Here is a 27,815-nt window from a genome sequence, read left to right on the forward strand (position 1 = left end):
TGGAATTTGCTGCTAAAGATGGCAGACCCAGATGTCCTCACCGAGGTTCCCGCAGCACTGAAGAGGTTAGCCAAGTATGTGATCCGGGGATTTTATGGCATTGAGCATGCCTTGGCCTTGGACATCTTGATCCGGAACCCCTGTGTGAAAGAAGAGGATATGCTGGAGCTGCTCAAGTTTGATCGGAAGCAACTTCGATCAGTTTTGAATAATTTAAAGGGAGACAAGTTTATCAAATGTAGAATGAGGGTAGAGACTGCTGCAGATGGGAAAACCACTCGCCATAACTACTATTTTATCAATTATCGTACTCTTGTTAATGTGGTAAAATATAAGTTGGATCACATGAGAAGAAGGATTGAGACCGATGAGAGAGATTCCACCAACCGGGCTTCCTTCAAATGTCCTGTCTGTAGTAGTACTTTCACAGACTTAGAAGCTAATCAGCTCTTTGACCCCATGACAGGTGAGATTTATCCAGTTTGTGATTTATTTATTTATTATTTATTTATTTATGTTGCTTTAAGTGACCCATGACTGATGTGAATCTTTCTTTTAAGTAAAATAAAATATGTACCCTTTTTCTTAAATTGACTCATTTAATTTTTAAACCATCGTATATGTCATTATAAAAGTGAATGGATTGGTGTGAGTCACAGGATACAGTCAGTCTTACTGTCCTGTTGGGAGTCTTACTACTTTGAGAAGCCTTTGCAAAGCCTTTCTCCTTCACAAAGGAGCGTACTCATCCGTGGGGTTTTCTCATCCGTGACCGTCCTGCCTCTGCCTCACCCTCACCCCGTAGTTTTAGCCTAATCTGAAGGGTTGGCTTCTCTACTACTTTGAGGCTATTCTGACAATTTACTTTTGACCTCTCCACTGAACAAATACTGGAGCACCAACTTGTGCCCACTGCTAGACAGTTACGATACAGTGTATTTAAATGCTTCATTAGTGGAAGTAGAAAGTGCCATTAGTAGTATGTGACAAGGGCATATAATCTGGATTTGGGGAAGGCCTCTGGTAAAAGTTAACAGATGAGACCTACAAAATAAGAGCTAGATGAAATAAGAGGGGGAACCCTTTCCAAATTAAGTGGATATATATTTAGTGTCTCTTACCTATACATTATTAATGGAAGAGAATTGTCGACAAGTTATATAATTTGCCTCATGTAATTAAGAACTTTAGTTTTAAGGATTTTTTTTAACACAATGTAGAAAACAAATATTTTCTGAAAATACAGTGTCTAACATGGAAAACTTTAAAGTTTTGGGTTGTATCGTTATTTTGTCTTGTTATTTATAAACTGGAAGAGAGACTATAGTTTTGCTAAATTACTCAGTGGGTCAATTTTCTTATTTTCTTGAGATAAAAATCTATAGAAGGACTCAAGTTAGATTGAATCAAGCTATTAAGTTAGATTGTCCTTTTGTTATGGGTAAATTTAAGAGTATAGGTTACTTTCTCATAGATCTGCCTTTTAAAAATATTTGAGAAGTTTAAGCTTTCACACATGAAACATTTGTATAAGATTACCGATTTTTGTACATGTTTTATTTTCTAATTTTTTAATGTTATGTATGGTACATTTTAAGTAATTTTTTTAAATGGGAAATTACAGCAATATCAATTAAGATTACTATATCAACAAAAAGAGCTAGAGAGAACCTATGACTTTTTTTTGTTTTTTACTGTGAGGCAGTGATTTTGGATGAAAACTTAAAGGATTCACGTTTGCATTAAGTGTTTAATTTGTCTGAACCTATTTCACCTTGAAAGGGCTTAACTAGGAGAGATCTTGATTATAAGAATCTTAACCATCTGGGTATAAGAATTGCTTGAGTGTGCTATAGAAGACGGCCGTAGAATATATCTGGAGCTCTTCAAAATAGACAAAGTCTCGTGATTTTTGCCATTCACTCTAGCAGATTCTTAAAGGAGCTCTGGGTTTGGTTTTGTAATTCTCTACAGATGTTGGTGTTATACAGTGGTCCTGTCTTCATTACTCTAGACTGCAGTGGAAAGTGTTATCTTATCCTTCAGAGAGGGTAATCTAATGTGTTTCTACTACATTTGTTCATCATCTGAGTCTTATTTAATTTCATAAAACTTTCTAAAAGGAGATGATTTCACTACTTATATATCACTGTTTAGGAAATTGATCCATGATGTACTTTGAATTTCACCTAGGGTTAGTGTCTGAATGAAACTAGTTGTAATAATAGGTGCCCATGGAAGAGATGGCCAAACACCCCAGTGTAGTCAGGGTTATTTGAATCAGGGAGTTAGGGTAGAGGGCATGAAAATATTTTATAAAAGAATACTAAAACTGAAACAGTTTTATTGTGGCCAGTCTGAACAAAGACTGTATGAGGGCTATGGTCAGCATGAAGGTGGAAAGAAGGAGTACAGGAGGGCAAGAATAAGTCACTTAACCTTGATATCACTTGGGAGGGTGCCCCAATCAGCCAACACTAGCGTTCAACTTGGTAGTTATGTCCCTATAGTAAAGCCTGAGGTATCATGATTGAAAGTTTGTAATCATTGGGGACCCTCATTCTGAGAATATACTTGCCTTTTGATTGTAATTTGACAGTTATTTGGACTTTCCTTTAAGGAGAAAATGTGATTAGGTGATATTAGGCCCCAGTTGGTGGTAGTTCTGGTGTTTTGGGGTTTTTTTTTACTATTAATACCTGATACCCTACCTGCGTCTACACATTCCCTTTCGATATCTTTGTTTTTCTGATTCTTTGCTGTTTTGCTCAGTATTCATCCCTCCATCATCTCATGTCCCCCATCTCCCATTAAGAAGAAATGAGTAATAAACATTTGGTGTGTGTAGTGGGGAAGGAAGGAACTTTTTCTACTGTAGTATTTATGCTCTGTCTATATTGGTAGATTGCAGTTTTTTTCCTAAGCCCAGTCCTATAAAAAACCTATCCAATTTCCTGGTTGCTATAGGAGATTGACGATATTTCTAACCATATTTCTGACCAAGTGATGGGAATATCTGATGGGCTACTGTCTCTACTTGTTTTTGACAGCTCTGAGATTGAACTGTGGTTTACATTATTCAGGAATTGGATTTGAAGCCTTCTAGACTTTACTGTTTCCCTGATAAGTTCTTAACTGAAGTGTATGTGTGGGCAGCTCTCTGCCACAGGACAAAGGATAGTGACTGCTAGGTGAGTTCCTGAGGACCATCTAGAAACTGAACCCAGCAAGGATTGTTTTACCATCCTTGTTTCACACACAAGCCTGTGATCTTCCTATTTCAGTTTATGGCTTTTCCGTACGCAGCTCTGCTTTTCCTAAAGATTGTTAATTTTGTCCGTACTTTCCATTCAGAATTTGCTTTTGATGTTTCTGGGTTGAACTCTCTTCAAATATTTGATGCTTGGCATGTACAGATAACTTTATTTCATTAAAATTGGATAGCCTAGCCTTTGCCCACTAGTCCCTGGTTTCAGAAGCTTGATCAGGCAAAACTAGCTGTTTTAAGTTTCTGAAACGTGGGGGGGAGGGGGTGTCTTATGTAATAAAAAACATGACTTGAAATCCCTCAATGAATCAGCAAAATAGCATCTTGTGTTTTATAAATGCATGTTTTAGATTTAGCAAGCTTTCTGACCGTTTAAATAGACTCAGTATTTCTATTTTAGCGATCTTAACCATGGGCGATTTAATTAATGGCACTTCTAAGTTAAGTTCAGCAAGATGCTTCTGCACGGGGGGGAGGGGAATCTTATTCTCTTTTTAGATGTTAAGGCTAGATGATTTGGAAATAGCTTTATGTTTCCATTTTTAGGCTAAAAATTATGCAACCATAATGCCAGAGAAAAATTTGAAGAGAAAAAAATCACCCACAAAACCACCAGCCTTTTACATATTACCTATAATTACAATTGTAGCCTAGAATAGTTTGTGATCTCTTGGTTCCTTAATGTACCAAGCACTCTTATTTTTATCTAGGGTTCAAAATATGTTTTAGTAAGTGTAATTTTCCCCCATTTTTCTTTCCACCACTTTTGGGCACTTTGATGTTAATTTATATTTTTGCTGGAATAGATAAAATTCTTTGAATACCTTTTGTGTATAGATAGTATTTTATTCATGTTTAAGTTTTTCTTTAAGAAGAATTCTTAGCAGTGAGGCTATTGGGCAAAACAATATAGTTTTACAGCTTCTGTAAAGGTGTATATGGCCCTGTAGTTTACTGAGTGGAGTAAAATTGTTAGGTGTTTGAATTAGAAATAATTTGGGAGCCCCTATTACAGAATTCACCTAGAGACCTGGGAATCACATTTTAAATAAACTTTGAGATAAGAGATAATTTAAAGTTTTAAAAAAGGAATCTTATGTGTATTTAATAACAATCTGAGAAATAGGAATTTAGAGGTTATCTAGTTTGACTCATCAAATCATGTGTATGTTCATGCACACGTATATGCCTGTGTTGTACTCTTGGATTTGGAGGAATCTAGGGGTATGCAGATTGTTAGGATGTTTTAGATTGAACAGAAGGGAAGAATATGATACCTTTCATGTAGTTTCAGGTTGTTTTATGTGGCTCCATGAAAAAGGCTTTAGAGATAGATTTTAGGATTAGCATAAAGAAGTCTTTAATAATTAATTAAAAAATAAGTCTCTGATACATAACTCTTAAAAGTAGCCAACAATGGGAATAGACCTCTTCCAGTGCTAAATTTTGAGTCACTTGGATTATTTAATATTTAAGTATTAATAAATTTGATATCTACTTGGGATATTCATATGTAAAATTTGGGATTAAATCGTATGAGGTCCTTCTTGCCTGGTGACTACAGGTAAAGCTTTTTGGTTTAGACAGATCAGTTTCCTGATCCTTCTTACCATTGAAATTCCTTTTCTGTTCCCTTAACCTAACATTTAAAAACTATTGGGGTCTTCTATTTGTGAACCTCTGAAGACTTGTTAATAATATTTGCCTTCATAGGGCAGGCTACTTTTTCCTGTTTTCATCTCTTACTATTTAGGACAGGAAATGTCTTGTAAATAGTGTTTTCAATTCCTGAAATGCTAAAAACACAAACACAAAAATCTTTTTAGGATTGTTTTGCTCAGTTGCTGAGTCCTCACTTATCTTAGGAACCTTACCCAGGATGAGTTAATTAGAAAATTATACCAGAAAGCTCAAAGGTATGGAATTTTTAGGGGGAGAGGGAGCCATTATTAGAATAAGTTAAAATATGTGTGTGTGTGTGTGTGTGTGTATGTATATATAAACAAGTTATGGAAAGATAGTAAGGAACAAGTATCATCATCCTTCCATCCTTCCCTCTCCCCCCACCCAAACCTTAAAGTTTAAAAATTTTGCTGCTTTTGAATTTGACGATTTGAGAGCTTTTTAAAAAAAAAAAATCTTTTGTATTTTGATACTGATTACATAAGAACTAATTGCTTATTTGTGAAGAGTTGCTTTTTAGTTTTGATGCTGGCATACAATATTGTGTTATTGTCTTTTAAATAGTCTTATCAAAACCACAGACTTTTTGCCTGCCTACTGCATGTTAAGATGAGTTTGATTTAGGCCTAATTTAGAGAATTTATTGCAAGCTTTAGTATTCATTTAAATACCATACTTCAATTTGTCATTTTTTTGCCACCACCGCCCATTTTTTTCCTGTTTATAATGAGTTCCAGAATCCAGGAATGATGTATGATTAGACCAAATCTAGATAAGTGTCCATTTAAGGAAGGACAGAAGCCAATTTCATTGATAAATTGAATTTTAGGGGGAGAGGTAGCAATGTGTAAATCATTACTACATTTGAGGTCTTCTGGATTTCAAAAAACATTAAACCTGCATTTGTTTTTTTCCCTTTTGCATGCAAATGAATGAGTATTTTGCAGTTTTATATGTTCTGCAATGAATTAAAGGATGATTTTTCAAATTCCTTTTTGTAGGTAAAATAATTATATGAAATATGTAACTATGTTCCTGTCATGTGTGTTTCTCTTTGATAGTAGCAATTTCTTTTTCTATACATTTTGCCTTGACTAAGCAAACTGAAGAAATTTGCTTTATGAAAATAAAATTTGGAAATTAGAATAAAAGTTGACTTTTTGAGATTTTATCATTTGATTCAACATTTTAATATATATCCCCCTGAACAGTAAGAGTTATAAAAGTTGTAACAAAGGGCTTAATGCTTTCAAAGAATAGCCCACCAATGACTACGTAACTTCTGCATATTGAATAAGAGGGAGTTGAGTATTTTTGGAAGGTCAAAATAACATTCGTTTTCCTTCTAAAAATACATAAATTGGCTGGGTATGGTGGCTCATGCCTGCAATACTTTGGGAGGCCAGGGCGGCCATGAGTTCTAGACCAGCCAGGGCAACAAAGCAAGACCCATTCTCTACAAAAAAAAAAAAAAAAATATATATATATATATATATATTAAAAAAAATTGGCCAAGCATGGTGGTACATGCCTGTAGGACCAGCTACTTGGAAGGTTGAAGCAGGGAAGATCACTTGAACCCAGGAGTTCGAGGCCGCAGTGAGTATGATGGTGCCACTGCACTCCAGCCTGGATGAAAGTGAGACCCTGTCTCTAGGAAAAACAACACATAAGTAATAAATATATGACTATAAACTTGTTAAAGAGTCAAATAGTAGAGATGTAGACCAAAATGACAAACCTAGTTTTTCCTCTCTATGGCTCTCCCACTCAACCCAGTCTCCATTCTCACCACCTTTCTCTGTCTTAACAACTATTAAGTTTTGTGCTTATCCTTCCAGTCCTTTTATTTTGCATTCCCAACCCCCTGGTCCACCCCAAGCCCTTTTGAAATCTAACAAGGTGTATGGTACACATAATGGGTGTAGTGTGCACCGCTTGGGGGATGGACACACTTGAAGCTCTGACTCGGGTGGGGCAAGGGCAATGTACATAACCTAAACATTTGTACCCCCATGATATGCTGAAATAAAAAAAAAAAATAGTGTATGGTTAATAATGCTTGGTCAACTTTGCATAATTTTATGGTTTTATTTAGAGCACTTATTATATTAGTTTCTTTTGCAAAATCAGTATGTTCAGTGTTCATGTCATTTCCAGAAGTTTTTTTGTTTTTGTTCCTGTTAAGCAATGGCTATAAGACAGTAAAATGACAGGATGTTAGGATTCCAGAGCCCTGGCTTCCAATCTTGCACCATGTTGGTAACTATTACCTTGGGCAAATCCTACAATCACTCTTGGCCTTTTAGCATGTGTAAAATGGTAAGTTCAGTCTATTCTATACTATATATGATTTCTCTCAACTCTAATTTCATACCACTATCTGATTTGGAACATGGTTGACATTTTAAAATATGGAGAAGCTTGGGGTTGTTTTATCATTGCTTTTAGAGGATGATGATAATCACTTTTGGTTAATTTAGAAGCCTTGGTTAGGAATTGAACCCCCCTGGTTATAGTAGTGTTCATGTAAAAACTATGCTGTACTTATTATGCCCTCTTCAGAAACATACTGTGGCATAAATAGAGAATAATATTTACAGTGTTAGGCAGTCTTATTTTCCTAAGCTTCCCAATTCACTCCCTTTCCCAACATATTTATAATCCATAAAATATTCAGTGGGAAGGGAAACAATGTCCAAATATGCTTACTAAGATATATGGTGGTTGAATTTTTACAGTGCAGTAAAATTAATCACATGTTAGTGTTTGTCTTGAAGTTTTGTAGTTTCTTGTATATCTCACTAAAATCCTAGGAGTTCTGTTCCTGACTACAGAATTGTCTTTTGGGTTTTTTTTTTTTTTTCCTCCTTTTCCCCCACCCTGAGAAGCTCTTTGAGTGAGGCGGAGTAAAAAACTTGTATTCAAAGTTTTTTCATAGGATTGTCCAGAAAAGTTATACAAGCTATTATCTCTTTCTTAGATTTTGCACTACTCTCTTAGGTAGTCTTCTTGCTTTCACTCTTGCTGCCTATTTAGACTATTTGTCATAGCAGCCAGTGATCCTTCTAAAAAGTACATCAGGTCGTGTCACTCTTCTGTTCAAAACTCTCAAAGGGTTCTCCCCTCACTCAGAAAAATCAAAGTCCTTAACAGAATTTATAATTTATTTAAATATATTTATATTTATTATAATTTGTTTACTCCCCTCCACACCTCCCCCCCCCCATTTTGGAGACTATTTTTGCCACTCTCTCCCATGTTCACAGCAGCCATCTTATTTGTGCCTTGCACGCCCCAGAAATGCCTTCATATACTTTTTTTGCATGCTGTTTTCCCTTGCCCAAGTATCTGCATGATTTGCTCGGTTACTTCCTTTAAGTCTCTGCTTATATGTTGTTGTATCAGAGAGGCCTTCCCTGAGTTTCCTATATAATAAGAGTGGTACACCTTTCCCTTCACCCTCTATTTTATTTATCCTCCTTCCCTGCCCTGTTTTTTTTTTTTTTCCTTATAATACGTGATGTTATTTTTTTTTGCATTGACAACTACTCACTAGAATGTGAGTGCCAGGAAAGCAGCTCAGAAGATGGTTGTCTAGACTAAGGAAGGCTGAATGTCAGAAGCCCTTGGGACATCAAACCCACTGTTCTGGGGTAAGGGCTCTGCAGCAGCAGACATTTGATCCTCCGTTTCCTTGGCCCTCCTTGAGGACATGGGCTGCAACATGACTCCCACTTCAGCACTGCAGCACCCTGTGCCATATCAAAGCATTTGGGCTTATTTTAATTTTTTTTTTTTTTTTTACTTTGTGGAAAGAATGGCTGAATAATATTCCAGTTGCAACTGATACCTTTGACAAATCTTTGACAGTGAATTGTGGGCATTAGCTGATGGCCTAATCATTGTATATACTGGAGGAAAGAGGGAAAAAGTATAATCCTAAGTAATGACTAATTGGGAATTTGACTAATAATGTCTTCTGCCCATAGTCTCATCTTACATCTCTGTCCTTTTACTCTATTATAAATTTCCAAAGCACTTTCTTGTCAAACTAAGGAGTATAAATAGGTTTTCTTCACTTTGGTTTTATTTGTATTTATTTATTGTTTTCTTACCCGAATACTTGGATAATTAAAGCAAATAACATGTTAAAATGAATAACGTGTTGGAAGTAGTTAAGTTGAAGGCTGTGGCCAGCATAATACACACCCCTTAAATTTTCTTCTTCTGTGTTTAGCAAAGGAATGTCAAGTTTGGAATTTTGTTGAATTTTACTGTTTTCTTTTTCTTTTGTTCCTAGTTCTTTCTCATCCTCCCTGCCCCCAATTCATTTTTGTTCTTACTTATCTTATTTTGGGAGAAAGTTAAAATGATTTAGAACTCTTCTCATTCCCACGATTAGGTCTCAATTTCTTTTCTTCTCATTTGGAGTTATAACTTACCTTTATTAGAAGAGTCCTGAATCATAGAATTGGGACATTCCTACACTACTGAATAGATGACCCCAAAATATAGTTTAGAAATATCTGTTTGTAAAAGACCTCCCCACTTTCACTGCCTATTAGTTATCTGCAACTGGGTATATTTTGATCCTTCTGGCAAACCTGATAGGTTAAGACTCAGCTACATAAATGCAAGGCATGTGATAGGTACTTAATGTTTGTTAAATAAATAATTTGTTACAAATCCTTTTTCCTTCTGTTCCGTATTAGAAAAAAATATAGAGCTTAGGTATATACACGGGAAAATTTGCTAAGTTGTAGCTGGCAGGTATCATGGGAGGTTAGGAAAGGGATGTGTAATGCTGGATGGTACAGTGAATTTAGTCTTTTGAGTTAAACAGATTTATATTTGAATCCAGGTTTAATGATTTTTGTGTTCAAGTTATGACCTGGCAAACTTAATGTCTGAGTCTTTATTCCCTCATATGTCAGATTTGGGTAGTATTATTGCACAGACTTGCTTCTGATGAATACATAGGACTATTTGTAAAGTAGCTTTCCTAGTTCTTTTGTGGTTTCTGAGTATAGGTGATCAAACAAATGTGCTGTCATTGATCTCCGTCAAGCTTTGCCTAAAGAATCTTTGTAGTCTTTTCTTTCAGCTACCACATTCTCAGATCTAGCTTGCTTGTTCTTCCTTGTGTGGCTTAGAGTCACTGTTTCTGGTTTTTGCTTTCTTGGTGTTAAATACGGGAAGGGAAAGATGGTGCACAGCTCTGAGTTTCAGTTCCAGTTTCTTCTCTCATTCTTGAATAGTATATTCTGTGCACACTGCTTAGTTTACAGTGGTCCAGGTACAAGAGTTGGGATATTTATCATATTGTTTACTTAACAGGAGCTCTCCACAAGGAGTAAGCATCATTCCTTGGGGAACTTTTAAAATTCACATCCCTGGGACCCACTCCAGACCTATTGAATCAGCATCTCTAGGGCAGGACTTGAGTATAAATTCCACCAGTGATTTTTATGCACTCACTCAGTTAAGAATTGCCTTATTAGAAGGCCATCTCAAGCCACTAAGGCAGATCAATATTTGTGAATATTAGTTTTGATGACCTCATGATCTTTTCCAAAACCTTTCAATGGCTTTCCTGTTACTAAAGAGTAAAGTCAAAATGAAGCTTATCTCAAGATCTGCTTGTGGTCATTCCAGTTTTGTTATTAATAATTCTGCTTTTTTACTATTCTTTTTGATAACTCTATTCCTACCAGACTGAAATTGCAGTTTAGCATCATTTTTCAACCACCTACTTCTCATGATGATTAGAATGTCCTGTTCCCTTCCACCTTTTTTTGATCTCTGTAACAACATTTTATCTTCTAAATTCTACCTCAAAAAGATATACCTTCTCCATAAGCCTTCCCTAGTGCCCTCAGCTTTAAGTCACATTCCTTCTTTGAACCCCAACACATTTATGCACTTTATTTTTTGCACTGGTTCCTGATCATGTTTATCTCCAGATACTTTTCTTCTCCACTAAACTTGAAGCTTCTTGGTGATGGGTTCTGTGTCTGTGTGTATTCTACCACCACTCCCGCAGTAGCATGGTGCCGTGCTAGTACATAGTATATGCTGCGTTTCCATGTCCTTCTGCCCCTAGCTCACTGCTTCATCCAATTTTGGGAAAACTGATTTGCATTTTTATAATGCATAGTGAATTTCATAAAAATATTGCTGGTATATTAAACTAGTCTTAAATAATTTTCTATAAAATGTCAAGTTTCTTTTTTTTCCTTGGACTTTTTAGAGTCCAAGAAGAAAAATAAATTCTACATTTGGCTTTTGACAGGCTGCTTCTCGTTTACAACTTGTGTTTTTGTGATAAACGTAGGACTCAGAGATGTAAGGCTAACTTTTCCTTTTGTAATGTTTGCCAGACATGGTAATTATTGGGAGACTATTCTCCATGGGTCTCTCACATGTTATGCATGTCTTGTAAGCAGGCTGACTGCCTTTTTTCTGGACTGTGTTTTTCAAGGATGTTTATATAGCAAGCAGCCTTAAAAGATAGACATATTATTTCTCTTGAGAGCAAAGAGCAGATTTGCTTACTGTCCAGTATAATAAATATAGTGTATCCCTCTAGAGCCTGTTTACTAAAGTCCGATATGTTACCACCCAGAGCAAAGGATAGGTATGCTTATGCCCATTATAAAAGATCTGAATTCCTTTTAAGCTCAGGCTTTCTTTCCTCTAACATAGCCCATTGCATGAAGAGTTGTCACCTGGCCCTCTTGTGTCACCCCCATGGGAACTGGGGCTCAGAGAACTGGCTCAAATACTGACACTGGCTACTGCTATTACCATGAGTAATAAAAGTCTTTGTTTCTGACCTAGGAGTCTCATGTCTTCTGCCAGTATTCATGGTGGCAGAATACCTTGTTAGCTTGCAAATAGGGTAAAATCTCAAACTCTTTGGTTCTTAAAAGTAATTTAAAAGCTGCTCTTTTCAGACCTGCAAAATGGGTGCTTCAGTAAGTAGCTCTTGTTAAATCTGCATGAGACTAGAATTCAAGTTCCTTATGACTATATATTATGTTTATTTTCTCCCTATTCTTTTTCATGAAAATAAATTTACTTAAGTTAAAGGACTGTCATTATGAGATTGCCCACCCTGACAAGCATGTTGATTTGTTTATTAAAGCTGAAATTTGGAATATATATATATATTTTTGCTTTTTACTAGTCAAGTGAAGCAGTATGTGTATTGTCTTTAAAGAAGAAATGGATGATTTGGGAGGATATTTTTTAAGAATTTGGATGTAACATGAATTTTTAATGATAAACTAATAAACAAAGGAAGGCCTTACTGAGGTGACTTTTAGTAAAGACCTGAAGTAAGTTGACTGTCTGGAGGGAAAGTGTTCTGGGCAGAGGGAACAGCAGTGCCAAGGCTCTGTGTCAAAGTGTGCCTGCTGGGAAACATTGAGAGGGCTGCTTGTGATGCTTTGAAGGCATCTAGTGAGAGGGTTAGAGTACTGACCTTTTCTACCAGAGCGCTTGCTTTTATGTTTCTATATAAAGCACTTTTTCACTTGAGGAATGATTTACCTTCATTTAAAAAACATTTGAAAATTACTGAACTAAGTAACTTCTAAAGTATTCTCAGTTCTCATTGACAGTCTCTGCAAGTACCTATCTTTTAACAGACAACTTTAATTCCACATCAGTGTGTTTTTCTAATTTAGCAGATATTTGAGAGCTGCATTAGACCCTATTTTATGTGGTGGATTTTTTAACTCCTGCATGGATTATATTATTTATGTTTGTTGAAGATGCTGAGACAGTTTGTAACAGTTAGGGAATAATCTAAGATAGTAGTATACCATCTAAAACCTCTCTAGCCAAGGTCACTACTTACCCTTTGTTACTACCAAATATAAAAGCTGATTTTCAGTTCTTGTTGACCTTGAAATATTAGCACTACCATTTCCTTGAAACATTGTCCTGTCCTGCTGGTTGTACCATTTCTGTTTCTCAAGGAATCTGCTTTCTTTGGATTTATACCTTGAGTGCCTATTCTTCTCACTCTACTTAATCTCTTTAGATACTCTGGTTTACTTTATGGCTTCAGTTGGCACCTATATGTTGTTGATTCTCACATCAAAATTTCTAGTCTAAACCCCTCTCTTGAGCTCTAAGCTGTAATAAGTTGGTTTTTAATATATCCATTTTGATCTTTAAAGCAATTTAATATCTTCTACCTACAAAGAAAAATGAACTTGTTCTTTCTTTATTTTGGTAAATGGTGTTCTTGTCTGGTTGGTTATGCTAGAATCTTTATGTTGATGTCCATTAGTCAAAGACCATCAGGTACACACCTACTGTAAACAAAGGTAGGTTTATTGATAATTGCTGCAGCAAGGGAAGCTACATGCCATGAGGAACCATGGAATATCAGTAAGACAGTGCTGGACAAACCTAGAGAATTTGGGCTTTTGTTGGGTAATCTTGGAGAGGAATCAGGGAAGTGGTGAATGTTTGCTCTGGATTGGGTGCTATGAAGAAGTGGGGATAATTCTTAACTGGCTGCCTTAATAAATCTTATCTAAGAGGTGAGAAGAACAGGGCCAGGCTAAAACAAATTGATAAAGAAGCAGTAGTCACTTGTGCTAGCTGGGCTTTTTTGTGGTTTGTATAGAGTTCTTGCTTTTGTCTGTTGTCAGAGGTGATTCCACAGTGGCTCTGTTTTGCCTCACTTCCATCATGGTCACAGAGGACCTTACCTGATGTTGGTGATCTGTTAGACTCTGTTTCACAGAAAATGCCACTGCCTAGCTATGAGTGCTGGGCTACCTCCTAGCTGTGGGGGGCTGCCTCTCTCTCTCTCTCTCTCTCTCTCTCTCAGATTAAGTAGCATTTGGACAGCAGGAAAATGTATTTTAGACAGGTATTTGAACAAAGAATTTACATGCCATTGGCTATTTCTGAAGGGGCAGTAAAGAAACTTACTCTACTAGGAATGTATCAGTTGGATCTAGTGTTACATTGAAACAGAGAGGCCTAGGTTGTTTATTCTTTATCCAGTGAGGAAAGGCTGGTGGTGGGGTTATGTATTGATCACATACTGCACATACTGGGCCTTTTAAAGCTATAATGTCTGAGTACTTAATAGGTGCCAGGCACTACGTACTTAGTATTTACTTAATGATCTCTTTTAATCCCTCAAGTAAATTGGGTCAGAAAGGAAGGATGCTTACCCCTGCCATTGGGAATAAGAACCGAACTAGAAATCCAAGTGCGACTCTTGGTGTAAGACTGTTAAGTAATGTTTAAGTGGGTGAGTTTTAGCATAATAGTTTGGATTGATTTGAATCCTGTCCCCTTCCCTCTGCTAATAGTTGTCTGACCTTGAGCAAGTTATTTAACCCTTTAGAACCTTTGTATTTTACAGATTTAAATAGTTAATAGCTTCAGAGGGTTGGTGATACCTGGCACTTAGTAAGCACTCAATATAAAATAGGTGCTATTACTTTTCTTTCATTAGCTATGTGACTTTGGACAAATCACAAAACTCTTTAGAACCTCAGTTCTGACAACACTTTACAGGATTGTTATAAGTATCAAAAAGTGTATGTGAAAGCATTTTAGAAAGTGAAAGCACTATACAAACAAAGTAAATATTTAATGTTTAGTACATAGTCTCTCAAATGTTTGTGTTACCTTGACAGGTAAAGGACTTTGGATTATGACGTTTTGGAGCCAAATTATGCAGGGTCTTAAATGTTAGGATGGGCCGGGCGTGGTGGCTCACGCCTGTAATCCTAGCACTTGGGAGGCCGAGGCGGGTGGATTGTTTGAGTTCAGGGGTTTGAGACCAGCCTGAGCAAGAGCGAGACCCCGTCTCTACTAAAAATAGAAAGAAATTATCTGGACAGCTAAAATAGATATAGAAAAAATTAGCCGGGCATGGTGGTGCATGACTGTAGTCCCAGCTACTCGGGAGGCTGAGGCAGAAGGATTGCTTAAGCCCAGGAGTTTGAGGTTGCTGTGAGCTAGGCTGATGCCACGGCACTCCAGCCCAGGCAACAGAGTGAGACTCTGTCTCCAGAAAAAAAAAAAAGAAAAGAAAAAAAAAAATGCTAGGATGAAAAAATTTAGATTTTATGCTATGGGCGTTAGAAATTCAGCTACCACATGGACTTTAGAGTTGGAGGATGAGATGAGAAAAGTGGTGGCATAGGAAACTTGGAGAGGGAGAACCTAGAGGTTCAAAGACCAGATTTAGGAAGCCCTTTCAGTCTAATAATGGTGTCCTAGATTAGTAAAATGACAGTAGATGCGAAAAATCTGAGACATTTCAAAGGAATTACTACAGTTTAGTTACAAGTTGGATGTGAGGGAGATACTATAGAAATAAGAAAAATAAAGTCTTCTTGAACTTTAATTTTGGAAATGGATTCATTAAATTTTTTTAGATATAAATGGGAGTAAGTAAGGAAATTGCCTTGTGACAATGTACAGGAGGATCAGAAACTTTCGGTTTTAGGTATTTATTTGGCTTTCCCTGTTATGTAGGCCCAAATGTAATGTGTGAAAGAAAGCCCTTGAGAAAGGGTATAAATTGCAGTGGTAAGCTGTAAAGAATTTGCCTTTAAGTTAAAATAAATATATACTAGAAATGTGATTAAAAACTGCTGTGCTGAAGTTAGGGATGAAATTAATTTGGAATCTATCAAAAATGATAGATGGATAGAGGGATGGATATGTGATGAATCAAATATAGCAAAATGTTAATTATAGAATCTAGATGGTAGGTACATAGGTGTTGACTACAAAATTTTTTCAACTGTTCTGTATATTTGGAAGTTTTAATAATAAAATGTTGGGGGAGGACTGGAGGTATAAATTGTTTACTAAAGGCTTATCTTAAATATTTCACCTCCCTGACCTGAGACTTTTGTTTTCTCCGTAGGAACTTTCCGCTGTACTTTTTGCCATACAGAGGTAGAGGAGGATGAATCAGCAATGCCCAAAAAAGATGCACGCACACTTTTGGCAAGGTTTAATGAACAAATTGAGCCCATTTATGCATTGCTTCGGGAGACAGAGGATGTGAACTTGGCCTATGAAATACTTGAGCCAGAACCCACAGAAATCCCAGCCCTGAAACAGAGGTGAGTGTAGGCTCTGTGTTTTTCCTTAGAGCACTTTTAAACCTGCCCTTGTTTTAACTAACTGTACTTTGGAGAGCAAAAGTGGGTAAGTAATTTACAAGGAGGCCAAAGACTATAATGTTACAGAGATTCTAAGCTCTGCCATACTTGTCTTATTAACTTGTGCCTGTGATGAAATTCGATTGTTCTGAATGCAGAACAGTGTGAGCCTTAGGCAGTAATCTCTAAATACTCAGGTTTGACTTCAGGTACTCACTCTGCTTGGACCTGCAGCGACTCAGCCAATTGTTAACTAATCCTAAATTAGTTGTGCCTCTTGAGGATATTTGAATTTTCCGAGCCAACTTCTGAAGGCTGAAGTTCTTTAAGGAATTCAGCATTTTCTTTTTTTATTTGTGAAGAATTTTAAGCACAATTTCTTTCCTTTCCTAGTTTTAAATGCAAATTCCTTGAAAGTATAGTAGATGTTACCTATGGGTTAAAATGTCTGACAGTGGCTCCTTATTTTATCTGTGTTCCCTAATGTTTGAATTTCAGAGGTAGCTTTAGTTTTGCCATGCCATAAAAAGTGGTTTATATATTCTTTTTTGAAAAGCATAAATGAGAATTGGGGTCAGAGAATGCTCTTCTACTCTACCCAAAAATAATCCAGTTGTACAGAAAGTTTTGTGTCTGTCCAAGTTATGAATTTTCTCATCTAGCACCATGTGTCAGTTAGGCTGCCTTTGCCTGGGATAATAAAAAATCCAACTGTAGTTGGATCTAGAATCTAATCTGTAAGTAGATGGAACAGTAAGGAAATTTGTCTTCCATGACCGTAAGTCCTGAGATAGTACAGTTCAGAATTGGTTAATTTCACAGCTTAATTATATCCTCAAGGACCTAGATTTGTTCCATCTTTATACTCTGCTGAACTCAGCCTGTTGGTTGTCCTCTTGGGACTATGAGGAGAGGTAGCTTAAGGTGGATGAAAATGTCCAAATGCAGAAAGAGATCATCCCTTCCTTGTGTCCTATTTTGAGACTGAAGAAAGTTTTCACAAAGGGCCTCCTTTATCCTATCTATCCCCCATAGTCTGACTGGCTAGAATTGCTTTATATGGTTATTTCTAGACCAGCATCTGGCAAAAGAATTGGGATCACACGATTAGCACTTAGGCTAATAAAGATTTACATCTTTGGGCTGGGGAAGGTCCCAAAGTTCTTTGGAGCAAATAGGCATCAGTATTTGAATAAAACCAATAAGCAAAGAAGGAGAGGAGCCACAGTTGGTAGGGAACTAATATCATCCATATCACAGGTAGGCTACATTTTTGTTAATGGTCATTTGGTATCCTATGAAGAATTTATTTTTTTTAATGTCTTTTTCTGTCCACTTAAATTATTCTGTGGCTCTAACACAGAAGCCTATAAGGGAAATTAATTTTATAAAAATACATAATTCTCTAAGCTTATGGGTTATTTCATGCTGAAGTATGATTCAACATACTCTCTGGTTGCTTTCTACATAATATAATACTATCTGATTATTCATGTATTTCCTTTTCTACCTATAGTTATTTGTCCTATTTATCAAGATGCTTCCCCACTACAGTAGCATTCGGTCACCACCACCACAGACATCCTGCCTCTAATGTTCCCCACCTACCACAGTCCAGCTTCCATTCCAGGATCTTTATTTAGATATCCCTCACTCTGCCTGAGACAAGTCTTAGTGGTGTAGTGACATCAGAGGCCCTATAGCAGCTTGCTGTATCAAGTCACCTTCTTCTTATGGAATGATGGTGACTCCAGGGATGAAGAAGAATCAGAAAGTAGAATCAATAAACTGATCAGGAAAAAATATACCCAATAGCCTGGCCACTAAGGATGAAGGGAGTAAATGGAGGCAGGAAAGAAAGACAGAGTGGGGTTCCTGGAGCTGCCGGCTAGAGCAAAGTACAGTTGTTTCCATGTGGTCAGAGGAAAAATCACTGGAGCTAGGTTAGACAATGTTACCCTAAGATGGCATTATCAAGCATTTGACAAGCTCCACTGCCCAGATATAACATCCTGCAAGTGACATTGATTTGGCCTTTCTGTACTATAGGAGCATAAAGTTCTATAATAGCCAGTCCTGCCCCAAGGATTTAATAGTCCATCCTACCTCAGTACAGAAAAGAAGCACTGGGAGAGTGGTATGGGAGTGCAGGGATGATAGTTTGGTGGTTTTTTTTGTCGTTGTTGTTGTTTTTTAACTAAGTGGTATCATTGTTAGTTTGGTTACTGATCTATAATCAGTTAAATTCCAGCTTGTGTCTAGATCAGGGACCAGACTACCTCTGCAGAACTGTCAGTGTGCCTAACCCAAGGGTTGATGGCCAGTGCTAGTCTTTTAGCAAGTCAGTCCATTGGTGATATATAAAGTCTTCCTGTGTTAGGGTGGAAAGCTCACTAGGTGCTCATGGCATGGGGAGAGAAAGATTTCTCATGCAGAGGTTAGGATATATAAAAGTAAAAAAGTTTATTTTATCATCTTAGAGGAGAGAGGGGAAGGAGGGGAGAGCAGGGAGACGGCATGGCATCCCAAAGAAAGAGAAGGGGGTGGCAGCACTGAGGCCACTTGGTGATTTTTAAGGGGGATGAAGGAAAAAAAAAATAGTGATGGCTGTCAGTTGATAACAAAAGTGGCAGGATATCAAAGTCCAAGAGTTGGCTTCCCTGCCTTTCCTTGGAGACAGGATTATTGGGATTATAGCAGGAGATGTGACTCTGCCCTCAAGATATGGTTGAAACTGTAGCTTGTTCTCCTGCTGTTTATTCAGGAATTCTGTAAAAGCAGATTCTAAGAAAAACAATTTTGAAAGGGAGATTTACATCTCTTTTCTGTCTATTCAGCTCATTTCAGAAGTTGCACAAAACAGAACTCCTGCAGGGTGCCTGTTAGTGAGAGAACTCTTAAGATTGATCTTTGGAAATTGTGGGAGTAGATATTTTCCTGTTATTTTTGCAAGGCCATCCCTTTCATCTGTTTTTCAGAAATGGAATTTCTTGCCCGTAACCTACCCTTTTCCATTGTCTCTTAACACTCACCTTAAAGATCTTTAAAAAATGTGGTTTTGAAATAATATTCCTCTCGCACCTCTGAGTAAGATTTATGCCTTTTAAAAGTTCTAAAATTTCATAAATAAAAAGATTCAAACATGAATTACCATTTTTGTCGTCTTCGATTAAAATCTGTGCATTCTCTCTGTAGAAGACATTAAAATATCAGAAGAAGCGAATCTAGATATCTCATGTGGATTTTCTTTAGTGTCACATTGGCTAGTGATTTAGATTTGTCTGTATCTGTCTTGAAGGTAGAAATAAAAATATGTGGAGTCAACCCTCTGCGGTTAAAAATACAATGTTTTAAAACTTGTTCCCCCCCCCCAAAAAAAATAGTTCCAAATTTTAAAATTTGTTTGATTTGTGATCAACTGTCTCCTATCTTAAACTGGAATAAAACCCATCTTGAATTTCTCTAATAGAATACTAAAAACAAAAGACTTTTAAAAAGTAGTCTTATGTTAATTTTAATTGTCTTGTTCTTTCTCTCTAGTTTTCTTATTTTTCTCTACTCAAAGTACTTTAGATCTTCATGAGACAGTCTTCAGAGTTAATGCTAAAGATAGAGAATAGAGGAAAACTCTGTGTTCAGGATTATATATAGAGAGAAACAGAATAGCCTCAGAAAGAGTGAGTGAGTCACTTATGAGACTGGATGAAGGAAAGACAGGTAAGGATGTAGTTGGCCAGATCAGAGCTAGAGAAATTGCCTTTTCTGTGTCTCCCAGGTGTCGTTACCTAACTCAGGGAGACACATTTTGGGGCAGATAGGTATGTAGAGCAGGCTCAGCACAGCAAGATACGGATGTTGGCTGAGGATAGAAGGGGCATTTAAAGGAGTAAGGGAGACAAATGGGTGAGGGAGGAGAGGCTCAGAATGTAGAGTAAGCACAGAAACATACAAAACCAGAAAAGGCCAAGAGATAAGAGAAAAAAGTAAATGCTGAGGGACACCAGGATTCAAAAAGCCAACACACACAAAGTAAGCAGAGTCAGATTGCAGTGAAGGCAGCCACACAGCCCCTTAGAAAACAACATGGGAACAGGTAGAAGATAGAGAATGACTAGGGACAGATACAGTTAAATTAGACAAAAAGGAAGTGGTGCAAAAAGTGACATCAGGTGAATGCAGAAAGAAACAGAAGGTAGAGAGAAACCAATTATTTGTGACTGTAGCATAAGACTTCAAAATATAGCAAGACAAATAGATGGATTGAGTATATTTAGAGAGATGCGTCCCTCATAGGCTTCGACTTAGAGTGGAGACCAAATGAGACAAAAGAAGTGATTGACACATGGAACAGATAGAATAAGCATCGGAAGGAAGGGATATAGGAAAGTGGTTTACAAAGTAATCCTAGGTAACAGAGCTAGAATAATGAAAAGAATGCAGAGGCAGTAGCTGGAAGGCATGGATTAAATGACTGCATCAGTGTGGATTGGACAACTGGAAAGAGCGTATTTTTTTTATTGCAAAAGTAGCAGTGGCCCTGTAGATATCCAGAGGCAGGGTGGGGAGGGATGGGATGAGCCAACGTTTCCTCCAGAGGATGGTCAGAGACACAGCGTTGTTAGGGAGAGATGTAATGGACCAATCACATACACAGTCAGAGGTTTACATTAGAGAAACCTCAATTAAACATGAGCTAGAAAGCCCCGGTAGATATGAAGTGGGCCCAGAAAAAAGTGAAGAGCAGCGGAGTAAACAGAGATGAATGAAGTAAGGCTAAAGTGAGGGCAAAATAGTAAATGGCTTAGGGAGGAGAGAAGACAATGCATTAGTTAGATTCAGAATGAGATAGGGCTCCTCCACACAGGAGACCGTCCAGGATCCATGGAAAAGATTGAGAGAAAAATGGAGGAGTAAAGGAGAAACATGAGGCCAAGAGAGTCAGTCAGGGGATGCTGAAGGGAACACAGCAAAAGGTATGGAGTGAGCAGGTAGTTCAAGAAACATGAAGATAGTTTTATCTCATGAATAAAACACAGATGTCTGAACAGAGAGGGAGGGAGAGTCATGTATAGAAGTTGAAGCAGAAAGCATCAGTAGCAGGCAGAGCAAGACAAGGCGTGAGCTCAGACACAGAATCGGGCATATTGAAAAGAATTTGGAGCAGATTGAGAGTGAAACAAGCAGGTAAAACGGAACAGCGGAAAGACTGAAAATTTGGCCTGACTCATAGAGATGGGGGCATGAACATAAGTGACTAAACAGGCTAACAAGGAAAGAAGATCATGGGTAGTAGAAGTAAAAAGTGAAACAAAATAGTCTGAGAAACAGATCATAGTGCAAGGTAAGGATGCCAGCATAGATGTGGAGACAGGAAGACACAACTCGATAGAAAAGAGGCTAGTCCGTGCAGAAGAGTATGCCTTACTTGGTGAGTGGCAAGAGAAGAACTTAATTCTCTAGCTATTTCCATGGTCAGCACGCAAATGAAAGGAAAAGGCATACAGAACCACTTTGAATTATTCTGGGTTGAGCTGAGAGAATATTTTTATTAATAATACAGCATTTATTTTATTTTGTTTTTTGTTTTTTAAACAAAATACTCATGAATGGTATTACTGGGAGAGATTTTTGACAGACCTGGTGTTTCTAAGTGGATTATGTCACCATATCATTCTTCCCCTGCAAGTAGATTTATTGAAACATCTTACTCTATAAAACCTCAGTCATTTATATACACCAGAGCTGCGGTCCCCAACCCCTGAGCTGTGGACTGGGCCACAGATCTTTGCACCCTCCCACCCCCTTCGGAAAAATTATCTTCCATGAAACGTGGGAGGCGGCCGCACAGCAGGAGGTGAGTGGTGGGCAAGGCAGCAAAGCTACATCTGTATTTACAGCCACTCCCCATCACTGGCATCACTGCCTGAGCTCCACCCTTACCTCCAACCAGTTTGTGAAAAAATTGTCTTCCATTAAACTGGTCCCTGGTGCCAAAAAGATTGGGGACCACTGTACCAGAGGATCAGTGCTTAAGGAACTTAAATGTAAATATGATGTGTTCTTCTAACTCATGCAGCTTTCACCCTGAAGTACAGAAGAGGTTTCTTAGAATTATTAAAGCATGTGTGCATGATTGCTAGATAGCATTTTTTTTTATAGTACTTCAGTAATCACCCAGCTATCCTTCTTTTCTAACACCAAGACTTTAATTTTCCTTTTTCCTATCCTCCTCTAATCTTTTTATATAGCAAGGACCGTGCAGCACCTACTGCTGGAGCTGCCGGCCTGGCAGGTGGGCACCACCGGGAAGCATGGACCACCAAAGGTCCCTCTTATGAGGACTTATACACTCAGAATGTTGTCATTAACATGGATGACCAAGAAGATCTTCATCGAGCCTCACTGGAGGGGAAATCTGCCAAAGAGAGACCCATTTGGTTGAGAGAGAGCACTGTCCAAGGGGCATATAGTTCTGAAGAGATGAAAGAAGGTAAGAGTAGAAGTAGTCAGTAAAATGGATATGTCTTGGGTTCAGTTTAACTCCGCTTAGTGGGAAACTGGCCAGTTCTTAGTTTTATTGATAATCCACGGTACTTGTTTAAAAAAATAATTAATTGCATTATGTCGGGGAGTAAGAGATTGAGCAACAAGTATAAAAAACAACCAGTGTACTTGTACTGTCCTTCAACTTAGTGGAAATAACAAATAGCTTTTTAAATCTCTGTTTTTATCTTATATTCTTTATTTTTTTGAGACAGTCTCACTCTGTCACCCCGGCTAGAGTGCAGTGGCCTTATCATAGCTCACTGCAACCTAAAACTCCTGAGCTCAGACGATCCTCCTTCCTCAGCCTCCCAGATTGCTAGGATTACAAGCGTGAGCCACTGTGCCCAGCCTGAATCTCTATTTTTAGATTTGAAAAATTGCCATCTCTTCTTCTTAATTTCTTGGAAATGTGCTATTGTGTTCAAGGTGGCCATATTTACCTCTTTGGCAATCTTTTATTGCCCTAATTTATATGCATTTTATTTTTCTAAACTGGGAGGCAAAACTATACTCCAAACTTTTTAAGGTGTCTCCTCATGAACATCAAGGAGTTTGTGCTGCCTGAAATATATTCAAAGATGTACCACATGTGTACAGGATTGAGCATTCTCACAGTCCAAGAAGATTTAAGTTTTAGTCTAAGTTACTGGATTCAAGATTTTGGGTGGTGATGATTTAGGAGTATGTAGAAAATGGGAGGCTGAGACTGAACAAAGATGACTCAAACTGGAAAGCAGAGGAGAATAGGAGTCTGTACCTCTGGTTAGATATTATCAGCATGTGAATATACATGCTGCTATTCTCACGTTTATATATCATTGCTAACTTATCACCTGAGTTACTAAAGAATCATCAGTAACTTTAATGCTATAGAATTAGCATTTAATGCTAATGGTTCTTTAATGCTGAAGAATCATCAGTAACTGAAAACCACTTGTTTTTTGAGCTGTCTCCTAACTTCTTTTTCCTTCATAATTAGCATTCCGCATTTATACTAGAAATTGTAAAAGTACTGTGGAGTTGGGTAGTGATGTTAAAAGCAGGTAATACCTCTACTGTGATTCCCTTAGATTTTTAAATTCCAATAAGAAAAAAGTTTTCCTTAGCAACAGTACTTTACTCTCTTTCCTCCTCTGATTAGCTTGCTATGTTTAGTTATTTTGATTCAAGTTGTTTTAGATTATATACTGGTTAGGCTGTACAATTATTTAATAGATTCATTTTCCCCAGCTTGGCTTTTTGCCTGTTTTTGAGGCAACCAAACTCTTTTCTTTGAACTTAGAAACAAAATTCAATAAAATAAAACTTATTAACCAACATTCTATGTTTACAATTCCTAGACTGGTAGAATATGAATCATATGGGTCTTAAAGAAGTCATCTAGTCTACTCAATTAAGTTTTGTGAATATTTCTTTTTACATAAAATAGGATAGTATGTTGTCATGTCTAAGTTTGTCTTTGTAAAAAGTTTCATGATAGTAGAATAGACTTTATCCGTGAAACTATGAAATGAGTCTTATTTGTCCTATACTTAATTTTCCTCAAACTTCATCATGTTGATATCTTTTAGCAATTTGTAGAGTTCAATCATATCCTCATAAATGTACTGAAAGTTCTAATTCCTTTTGAATCTGCATTCCTTATAAATAGTCCTCTTTCCCACCACCACCTCCACCTACAGTTTTTGTTGATTTTAATTCTTTCTCTGGACCATTTCCAATTGTAATATACATTGGGACCAGCAACCAGAACAATACATGTGGTTCATGCGTGGGTTTATCATTAATGCTTTGAGTTTTATTTCCAGTATCTTCTGGTTTTTACCGGACATTTTGCTTGTTGCTTTGATTTTGAAGCATATTAAGACCTACAACTTTAGAAACATGTGCAGGTACTTGTTAGGACCCTCTCCTGCCTTGAATCCAATAGGTTGAATCAATGTCTTTCAGTATATTTTAAAATATTTTTCTGTAGGTAGATTTTCTTGCACTTGCCAGTGTAGAAATAGATCTACTACCTTTCTGCCCATTTATACATCTTTCAGCTCTTCCTATATTTTTTGCTGCAGCTTGGCCTTTAAGCACTCAGAATTGCTTAGCATATTCAGTGAACTCGATAGTTTCATAGTATAAATCTTTGTAATTTATAACTCTATTGAATAAGACTCTTCCTAGAATTACTATTTCTACTTTACCATCCAGAGATTTGCTCATTTATCTTTGTTTTTTGTTTTCTGTCTTCATCCATAACAAAACAATTCCTTTGTTCTATAAGAAATCTGTTAGATGTAACTTAATTTAGTTTATGAAACTAGTTTACTTTTCCCCTAATATTATATTTACTTTAAACATTACTGAAAATACTATATTGGTAGTATTAACCTATTTGGAGCATTCTTTTATAAACAATTTTTGCCTTAGACACTTGCATGCATTCCTTTCCTTTTTTGTTATTGTTGAAATATTGCCTTGGCAGTACGAGCTCTAGGGAGGAAGTTCAGCCTTTGGCAATGTTTTGAAGGAGTTAAGTTTGATTTTTAACTCTCATTTTGACATCCATGTTATCAAAAGCCTTTTTGACTTTAACTTGTCAATTCCTGTTTCCCTTTCTCTTATCTGCCCAGTATCTCTTCTAGGAGTTCTGTACTTTCCAAAATGTCCAAGATTAGAGCTAATCCATTCTAATGTGCTAATGAGAAGATGCTGTCACTTCATCCATGGTCAGAATCGACCATTTTTGAGCCTTCTCTTGGTGATAGGTAACACTAATCTAAGCACTTCGCAGAAATTCACCTAATCCCCACAGGTAATCCAGTGATGTAAATACTATTATTTTTTTTCCCTTTCTGTACTTGAGAAAATTAAAGCAGAGAGAGATGAAGTAACTTGGCCACAGTCACACAGCTAATAAGTGTTAGGGTTTAAAGCCAGGAGTCAGGTTTCAAACAACACTTTTAATCCTTTTATATATTTTAAATGGCAGTGTGTTTAGTAGTAGTATCAGAATGCAGAATACAGCTGTTTTTCTTAAGTATTTTATCTGCAATATATCACAGAAGATGTGTACGCAAAATGATAGGTATGTGGTGAGGTGAGAGAAATTTTACTCCTAAATTTAGATTCCTTTTTTATAAAGAGTTCAAAGTATGCTTAGTTTGCTTTAGGAAAATAAAACTGCCATTTATTCACTCAGTCATCAAATATTTAGTGGCAGGTACTCTCTAGGTACATGGGATAATATCAGTAAATAAAAAAGATAAATATATGTTGTGGTAGAACCTACATCCTCGGAAAGGGGGTTACAAAGACAATAGACATAAGTTATTTATTATGTTAGAAATTAAGTGCTATGGGGAAAAAATAGAGCCATTGGAAATGTAGGGATGCGGTGAATTAAAAGAAGGCAACATTTGAGTAAAGACATGAGAGGTAGAAGACACTAGCACATTAGAATGGATTAGCTATAACCCTGGACATTTTGGAAAGTGCAGAACTCCTAAGAAAAGATACTGGCCAATGGCCAGAGCTGTGTGGATACCTAGAGGAAAAATATTCCAGTCAGAGGGAAAAGACCATATAAAGGCTGTGAAGTAGGAGTCCACAGAAGCCACTGTGGCTGGAGCAGAATGAGCAAGAAGAAGTAAGAGGTAGGTGGTCAGGAAGGGTTCCAGATGATGTGTAGGACCTTATAGACCACTGTAAAGCCTTTGGGTTTTACTCTGAGCAAGATGAGGTTTTACTCTGGGTTTTGCTCAGGTTTTACTCTGAGCAAGCCATGTTTTGATTTGCTATTATGCCAGCCGCTGTACTTGGTCCTTTATAGACATTATTTCATATGTTCTTATCCAAAGCCTTAGAATATAGATGCTTTTATAACCCCATTTTACAGAAAAAGGTATTGAAGTTTAGAGATAACTTGCCCATGGTGGTACAGCTTGCATATAGAAGAACCAGAATTCAAATCCATGATGTATTACTCTTAAACCCATGTATTTAACCATTATGCTATTTAAGCTCCAGTTTTAAGAAACATTTGAATATCTTATGGACAGCAGCTCAAGAAATGGAATTAGTGAAGTCTATGTTATTTTATTAGATTATTAAATATCTAAATATATTAAAATCCTATTTTATTAGTTATAAAGGAATGCCGTTTATATTTAAGGATCCTGACTTTCTGCGTTTTACTCCCCAGGTGGCATAGATATGGATGCCTTTCAGGAGCGGGAGGAAGGCCGTGCAGGGCCTGATGATAATGAGGAGGTCATGCGAGCGCTGCTTATTCACGAGAAGAAGACTCCCTCTGCCGCAGCTGCTTCAGTGGGGGCGGCCGCTCCTGTGACCACCGCCAATGGCAGTGACTCAGAGAGTGAGACCAGTGAGTCAGATGAAGATTCTCCACCCCGACCAGCGGCTGTGGCTACACATCATCGGGAAGAGGACGAGGAGGATGACGATGAGTTTGAAGAAGTAGCAGATGACCCCACTGTCATGGTGGCTGGCCGTCCATTCTCCTACAGTGAAGTGAGCCAACGGCCAGAGCTGGTGGCCCAGATGACACCAGAAGAAAAGGAAGCATACATAGCAATGGGACAACGCATGTTTGAGGACCTCTTTGAGTGAGCTATCCCTACCTTTTCCTTCTTTCTCTAATGCTCATTTCAAAAAGAAATTCCCCACCTTTGAAACAAAGTGTTTAAGTAGTTTTCTGTCCCTCTTGATGTAAAGCACCTGTTAATTTTGTGCAAAGAATGGAGAGAAAGTTTAATTTTTATGTCAGAAACTTTCCAGCAAGGTAGGTTGGCTATAAGCATTTCCTTCCCTGCTATTACTACAGTATTAATATTTTACTGTATTTCCTTATCTAATTTTTTCCTTTCTTTTTAAAGACATTGCCCTCTCTTCTGAAACGAGGGAGGGAAGTCCATAGTGTAAATTCTTCCTCTCTGCCTGCAGAAGCCTACTACGATAGGTTACAATAATTCACTGATCATATCCTTTTTTATCTGCTCTAACTAAGCATTCCAAACAATTCCTTATATTGCTGCCAACCAAAGCAACTTGCCAACAGGAAAATCCTTGATTAGTGGGGAAAAAAAAAAAAACTTCTAAAACTTCCTCAAAATTTGAGTATTTGCTTAAAATTGAGGTTGGGG

General features: G+C 37.3%; 1 protein-coding gene across 1 annotated transcript; it reads left to right on the top strand.

Moving 5' to 3' along the window:
- Positions 1 to 27,511, top strand: GTF2E1 (general transcription factor IIE subunit 1). Its single transcript, XM_069472685.1, has 4 exons — positions 1 to 466; positions 15,873 to 16,074; positions 22,362 to 22,603; positions 26,855 to 27,511. The coding sequence occupies exons 1-4, from the start codon at positions 19 to 21 to the stop codon at positions 27,280 to 27,282; spliced, it is 1,320 nt and encodes a 439-aa protein (XP_069328786.1). The 5' UTR covers positions 1 to 18; the 3' UTR covers positions 27,283 to 27,511.
- Positions 27,512 to 27,815: the final 304 nt, after the last annotated feature.

Source organism: Eulemur rufifrons, chromosome 7, assembly GCF_041146395.1.
Source record: "Eulemur rufifrons isolate Redbay chromosome 7, OSU_ERuf_1, whole genome shotgun sequence".
NCBI classification, from domain to species: Eukaryota; Metazoa; Chordata; class Mammalia; order Primates; family Lemuridae; genus Eulemur; species Eulemur rufifrons.